The 7,500-nt window shown below is 45.1% G+C and overlaps 1 protein-coding gene across 1 annotated transcript in view; it reads left to right on the top strand.

Annotated features, from left to right (window-relative positions):
• Positions 1-4,324, top strand: part of angptl1b (angiopoietin-like 1b) — a 4,645-nt gene extending 321 nt beyond the window's left edge. Inside the window, exons 1-4 of the mRNA XM_056465305.1 lie at positions 1-446; positions 1,094-1,287; positions 3,600-3,870; positions 3,953-4,324. The exon at positions 1-446 is cut by the window's left edge and continues 321 nt beyond it. Coding sequence (XP_056321280.1) covers positions 1-446; positions 1,094-1,287; positions 3,600-3,870; positions 3,953-4,140 — 1,099 coding nt within the window. The 3' untranslated portion in view covers positions 4,141-4,324. The remainder of the gene's footprint in view (positions 447-1,093; positions 1,288-3,599; positions 3,871-3,952) is intronic.
• Positions 4,325-7,500: the final 3,176 nt, after the last annotated feature.

The following is a 7,500-nucleotide window of genomic DNA, read 5'->3' as shown; positions in this document are numbered from 1 at the left end:
GCTGCGCAAGGAGTCGCGGAACATGAACTCGCGGGTCACTCAGCTCTACATGCAGCTGCTGCACGAGATCCTGCGCAAGCGGGACTCCTCTCTGGAGCTGGCGGCAATGCAGAACCGGCTGCTGAACGGGTCCGCTGTCGTGCTGCGCCTGTCCGCCGGGTACCGGGAGCTGCAGCTGAGGGTGTCTGCGCTGGCGGAGCAGGTCAACAGCCAGGCGGAGCTGCTGGTGCTGCTGGAGGAGCAGTGTGTGCGGGTGCATGGGGGGCAGAGCCGGGACCTACCCCCGCCACCGCTCCTGCAGGTGCTGCCAGAGAACATCCCGGTGTTTGTGCCGCGAGTCTCCAATGAGATCCAGAGGAGCAACAGCTGGCCGGAGGAGCAGAGGCCCGGAACAACTGCAGCTGACACGGGGGAGCGACCCGCACAGAACAACAGCAGTCTGAAGGGTAACACACACACAGGGCCGGCGCATACATACAGGCGAACTAGGTGGCCGCCTGGGGCAGCAGAATAGTCAGGGTGACAACAGATAGGACGCACGAGTAAACACAAGCACACTCCACCTCACCCCTGGATCTACACTTCTGTCTGCAACGCCCCCCCATGCCCCCCTTCCCCCTCCCCAACGGGTCTTTACTTTTGTCCACAACCACCCAAACCCACACCCCCCCTTCACTAATCCTGACCCCAAAACCCCACTGCCTCTACTTAACCCTAACCCCAACCCTTTACTTTAGTCTGTAACCCCCTCCCCCACCACCTCTAGCTAATCCAACCTCTCACTTTCTTCTGTGTCCCCCCCACCATCTCTTCACTTTGATCTGTATATCACCCCCCCCCCCCAACTGCCTCTACTGAACCCTAACCTTTTACTTTTGTTTGTGACCCCCCCACCCAACAACCTAACCTCTCACGTTCTTCCATGACTGTCCCCCTGCTCTTCGGTTTTGTCTGCACCACCCCTCCCTCCCCCCACCGCCCCTACCTAACCCTAACATCTCACTTTCGTCTGTGACCCCCCCCAACCAGCTCTTCACCTTCGTCTGCGCTTCACGTTGAGTTGAGTAGTTTGTGTGTTTGCTGCCTTCTGCAGGTCCGTTCCGGGACTGTTATGCGGCACTGCAGGCGGGACACTTGGTCAGCGGCTCGATCCTCCTGCAGCCGGACGACACCCTGACGCCTGTTCAGGCCTGGTGTGAACACGACGTGGACCGAGGAGGATGGACACTCATCCAGAGGAGGAAAGATGGAGCCGTCAACTTCTCCAGGAACTGGGACAGCTATAAGGTGGAGCTGGAGGCGGAGCCATCATTAGCATGATTAATGTATATGATAATTATCACTGCTCTGAACACTGCTGTAGGTGTACACACACACTAACCTGAGTTTACCTCACGAGCCTACCTGCTGACTAGTGAGGGGATGAGATTACATATTGACTAGTGAGGGGATGAGTTTAGATGTTCACTGGTGAGTAGATGAGTTTAGATGTTGACTAGTGAGTAGATGAGTTTAGATGTTGACTAGTGAGTAGATGAGTTTAGATGTTCACTAGTGAGTAGATGAGTTTAGATGTTCACTAGTGAGTAGATGAGTTTAGATGTTCACTAGTGAGTAGATGAGTTTAGATGTTCACTAGTGAGTAGATGAGTTTAGATGTTCACTAGTGAGTAGATGAGTTTAGATGTTCACTAGTGAGTAGATGAGTTTAGATGTTCACTAGTGAGTAGATGAGTTTAGATGTTCACTAATGAGTAGATGAGTTTAGATGTTGACTAGTGAGTAGATGAGTTTAGATGTTCACTAGTGAGTAGATGAGTTTAGATGTTCACTGGTGAGTAGATGAGTTTAGATGTTCACTAGTGAGTAGATGAGTTTAGATGTTCACTGGTGAGTAGATGAGTTTAGATGTTCACTAATGAGTAGATGAGTTTAGATGTTCACTAGTGACTAGATGAGTTTAGATGTTCACTGGTGAGTAGATGAGTTTAGATGTTCACTAATGAGTAGATGAGTTTAGATGTTCACTAATGAGTAGATGAGTTTAGATGTTGACTAGTGAGTAGATGAGTTTAGATGTTCACTAGTGAGTAGCTGAGTTTAGATGTTCACTAGTGAGTAGATGAGTTTAGATGTTCACTAGTGAGTAGATGAGTTTAGATGTTGACTAGTGAGTAGATGAGTTTAGATGTTCACTGGTGAGTAGATGAGTTTAGCTGTTCACTAGTGAGTAGATGAGTTTAGATGTTCACTAGTGAGTAGATGAGTTTAGATGTTGACTAGTGAGTAGATGAGTTTAGATGTTCACTGGTGAGTAGATGAGTTTAGATGTTGACTAGTGAGTAGATGAGTTTAGATGTTGACTAGTGAGTAGATGAGTTTAGATGTTCACTAGTGAGTAGATGAGTTTAGATGTTCACTAGTGAGTAGATGAGTTTAACTGTTCACTAGTGAGTAGATGAGTTTAGATGTTCACTAGTGAGTAGATGAGTTTAGATGTTGACTAGTGAGTAGATGAGTTTAGATGTTCATTGGTGAGTAGATGAGTTTAGCTGTTCACTAGTGAGTAGATGAGTTTAGATGTTCACTAGTGAGTAGCTGAGTTTAGATGTTCACTAGTGAGTAGATGAGTTTAGATGTTGACTAATGAGTAGATGAGTTTAGATGTTCACTGGTGAGTAGATGAGTTTAGATGTTGACTAGTGAGTAGATGAGTTTAGATGTTCACTGGTGAGTAGATGAGTTTAGATGTTCACTAGTGAGTAGATGAGTTTAGATGTTCACTAGTGAGTAGATGAGTTTAGATGTTCACTGGTGAGTAGATGAGTTTAGATGTTCACTAGTGAGTAGATGAGTTTAGATGTTCACTAGTGAGTAGATGAGTTTAGATGTTCACTGGTGAGTAGATGAGTTTAGATGTTGACTAGTGAGTAGATGAGTTTAGATGTTGACTAGTGAGTAGATGAGTTTAGATGTTCACTAGTGAGTAGATGAGTTTAGATGTTCACTAGTGAGTAGATGAGTTTAGATGTTGACTAGTGAGTAGATGAGTTTAGATGTTGACTAGTGAGTAGATGAGTTTAGATGTTGACTAGTGAGTAGATGAGTTTAGATGTTGACTAGTGAGTAGATGAGTTTAGATGTTCACTAGTGAGTAGATGAGTTTAGATGTTGACTAGTGAGTAGATGAGTTTAGATGTTGACTAATGAGTAGATGAGTTTAGATGTTGACTAGTGAGTAGATGAGTTTAGATGTTCACTAGTGAGTAGATGAGTTTAGATGTTCACTAGTGAGTAGATGAGTTTAGATGTTGACTAGTGAGTAGATGAGTTTAGATGTTGACTAGTGAGTAGATGAGTTTAGATGTTGACTAGTGAGTAGCTGAGTTTAGATGTTCACTAGTGAGTAGATGAGTTTAGATGTTCACTAGTGAGTAGATGAGTTTAGATGTTGTGTCAGAATCATTGCTTGTAAAACACGCTTTAACTTTAACACTCACCGTATTAAAGTATTGATTTAGCACCGGTATCGATATAACCCTAAACGAGACCCAACCCTACTAATGACAGCAGTGTTTCCTCTGCTCCTCGTCCTCCAGAAGGGCTTTGGTGATGTGGACGGTGAGCACTGGTTGGGTCTGGACACCATCTATAGTCTGGGCAGACAGGAGGAGTATAAGCTGCTGGTGGAGATGGAGGACTGGATGGAGAAGAAGGTCTACGCGGCGTACAGCAGCTTCCACCTGGAGCCGGAGAGCCAGTCATACCGCCTGCGTCTGGGACTCTATCGGGGAAACGCTGGAGATTCATTAACCAGCCACAATGGCAGACAGTTCACCACACTGGACCGGGACCACGACGCATTCTCAGGTTTATACACACACCTGAACACACACACACATAAGACAGACTGCTCTCTCCTTTAGATTCTGACGCTCTGATCGCGTTTCAGGGAACTGTGCTCATTTCCAGAAGGGCGGCTGGTGGTACAACGCCTGCGGTCAGACCAATCTGAACGGTGTGTGGTACTCAGGCGGAGTGTATCGCAGCCGCTTTCAGGACGGCATATTCTGGGCCGATTACGGAGGAGGATTTTACTCCATGAAGTCTGTGCGTATGATGATCAGACCCATCGACTGATCATCTGCAATGGAAAAGTGGAACTCACGATAAAAACTACATTACCCATGATGCTGTTCAGGAAATTCCACCAATCAGCCCACTCCAATGAAGCAGTGCAGATAACAACACTGAGCATTTATTTTTGAATATGTGTGTGTGTGTGTGTGTGTGTGTGTGTGTGTGTGCGTGTGTGTATGTGTGTGTGTGTGTGTGCGTGTGCGTGTGCGTGTGTGTGTGTGTGTGCGTGTGCGTGTGCGTGTGCGTGCGTGTGCGTGTGCGTGTGCGTGCGCGTGCGCGTGCGCGTGCGCGTGCGTGTGTGTGTGTGTATAAACATCAGCAGCTGTATACCTCTCCGCTGTTTTAGCTGGACTGTGTGTGTCATTAGGCAGATGTTTCCTTCACTGAACCCATATCCTCTCTCAGATGTTAGTCTGATTTTCATGCACAAGTCAAGGTTGTTCTGTGAGGATTGTCCTCATTCATCTGCAGGAGTAACAGACGGACACCAGCACTGCTGAAGGAGTCGCAGCACTCATCAACTCTATCAATGTTTCCTCATTTGGGATTTTGCTGCTGTGAATTTGGAGAAAGCGAAAGACATTTTAGCACAGCAGAAAGGTGTTTGAGAATAAAAGTCATTTCTGACATCAGTGATGACGAGATATATTAATTAAAGCACTGTTTCCGCTGTGTTTGCACTGATCTGAGCACTTCTGCATGTTCACATCACATTAAAGGCACGGTCCACCTCAAAATCTACATTCACTATTTACTCTCACACGACACGTTATAAACCTGTCTGACAATAAAGAAGATACTTTGAAGAAAGATGGAAACCTGTAACCATTGACTTCAGTAGTAGGAAGAACAAATACTGTGGAAGACAATGCTTACAGGTTTACAGCATTCTTCAAAATATCTTCTTCAGTGTTCAACACTATAAAGAAACTCATGAAGGTTTGGAACAAGTGGACAGTGAGTAAATGAGGACAGAAGGTTCAGGTTTGGGTGAGCTGACCCTTTCATACTCGATTAGATTGAACACCACAAGTGAAATTGGCAGAAATCAGAGCTGAGGAGATCCGCTGTAACGTGGACTGTGCTGGCCTGAGGAAAACAGAGGACAGCCCTGCTCAATATGGCGACGTCACTGGCCCATGGACATTTCCTGCCTGCTGTCAAACTATTTCACAGCTAACAAGAGCCAATTCAATCACATCCTAACCTTAAAACAGCGCTCATAACATTATTTATCAATACATGGGCCTATCTGGATTCTTGGAAGCTGTAGAAATACGTTAGGAGCATTGTTATTGTTTACATCCCAAACTGCAGCCTGGTGTTGTCTGACAGCGAGTCTGGAGACTTGAGTCACGTCTGTAACACACAGAGAAGCGTCAGGGTTTATTTTAGAGTCTTTATGAGGAGCAGAAACACACTTCAGAGATCCAGACGGCGCTGGTGAAGAGTGGACACAGGCCAGACGTCTGCGGTCTGTGTGTGTCTGTGTGTGTGTGTGTGTGTGTGTTCTTCTCCAACATGAGTCCGGCTGATGAATGCTGCTCATGTTTCTCTGAGCGAGGGTAAAATCAGCACCAGCACATCTGCAGCTCATTCATCATCATCATCATCATCATCATCATCATTTCTGAACAGTATATGAGTGTGCTGACTTCAGAATTACACCACATACGAAACACGGGACAGAACTTTACAGTCTGTGTGAAACCAACATGTGCTCCCTTCAGCCTGGAATCATGGCTGCACATCCTGTGGAGTGTTCACTCCTAAGGGCACTTACTGAGGAGTTAGAACAAACGCCAGAGGTGATGATGGAGGGAGAGAAACACTGCTCTGATCACAGTGTGGATATCATCTTCATCTCAGGTTCATCAGCGATCAGTATAATGTATATTTACAGTGTGTACAGTGTGATATATCTCCCGCTCTGTTTTATAGAGCGACTCTAGCCTGAGCATGTCTTTATGGAGTGTTTACTGGAGTCTAACTGGTGGAAAACATCAGGCTGGTGGTGTGTGTTTGTGTGTGTGTGTGTGTGGTTTTGGAAGGTCTTCCTCCTGTCGGCTGTGAAAAGAGTCTCTGAACACAAAAATGGGTTGTTTTTCATGCCAAACTCTGGGTTGTTTGTGTTTGACTGGATTTTCCTTCCCAGACTGAAAAGCTTCCTGCATCTGCAGCATGATGACCTCACATGATGGAAAGTTTCTGAGACTCTTCTTTCAGTATTCTGATCTACTTCTAGCGGACTCTGAATAGTAAGTAGGGCGTCATTTACTCGTAGCAAACTAACTATAAGAGGGGCGTGGCTAAGGATATTAATATACAGTTGCTATAGAAACCCTCAAGTTGACAACAGAAGAAAAGCTGACGCTCAGAACAAAACCATTTTTTGCACCGATCAATTATTGACCTCAAGACTAATGATGAGAGCCACCAAAATACAGCATTTTTATTTGACAGGTTTTAAGATGTATAACCGCTGTGGATTACTCCTGTGGATTACTCCTGTGGATTACTCCTGTGGATTACTCTGGTGGATTACTCCGGTGGATTACTCCGGTGGATTACTCTTTACATTGTTGTTAAAGCATACTTTAAAGAAAAAACGTGCCCGACCAATGAGATCGGAGCTTTTGTTGTCCCGCCTGGAGCTGTTGTTACAGTAGTGGTACTGTGTGTTGACACATGGCAATAACGTGCTCACGGCGACCCGAGTTCAATGCTTTCCTGTCTGAAATCTCTACAGCACCATCAGAATACAGGTGGACAAACACATTTAAATATGATTATAAAGAGCACACAGAGGAATTACTGATCAAACAGGATTCAATGGGCTCAATGGTGTTGATGAGCTCCCGAACGCAAGTGTGCACATGCATGTTTACTTCCGGTCATGTAGAACTATGAAGGAAGAGGTGAAGAGTTCGCAGTTTCGTTAGCAAAATGAGCATGTTTATAAAATAAATAAATAAATAAACAGTATTTTATCAGCGACAGGAGAGGACATGATCACTACACCGCTGCACACTTCAGTGCACTGATCTGCTTTCAGTCCTTACCTATTGATGCTCAATTCTGCTCAGTGGTTCCTTAAAGTCTGTAATAATAAACTATAATTATAACACAACACAGAGAAAACAAGACATGATCCTAAAGGAAATCGAGTAAGAATTGAGCAGAACTTCAGCAGGGAACAGCATCGTGGTGTCACTCTGCATTTACATATTTTGCTGATTTTATTGAACAGAACTAGCATAAGCCTGGAGTTCAGTGCGAGCTGGTGCTGCTTCGCCTGATGATGATCAGGGCACTGTCTGTATCATCATCAATAACAGGAAAAGTTCAGGACATACAAAA

The sequence above is a fragment of the Danio aesculapii genome, chromosome 2, assembly GCF_903798145.1.
Source record: "Danio aesculapii chromosome 2, fDanAes4.1, whole genome shotgun sequence".
NCBI classification, from domain to species: domain Eukaryota; kingdom Metazoa; phylum Chordata; class Actinopteri; order Cypriniformes; family Danionidae; genus Danio; species Danio aesculapii.
This window is presented reverse-complemented; position numbering and strand designations above follow the sequence as displayed.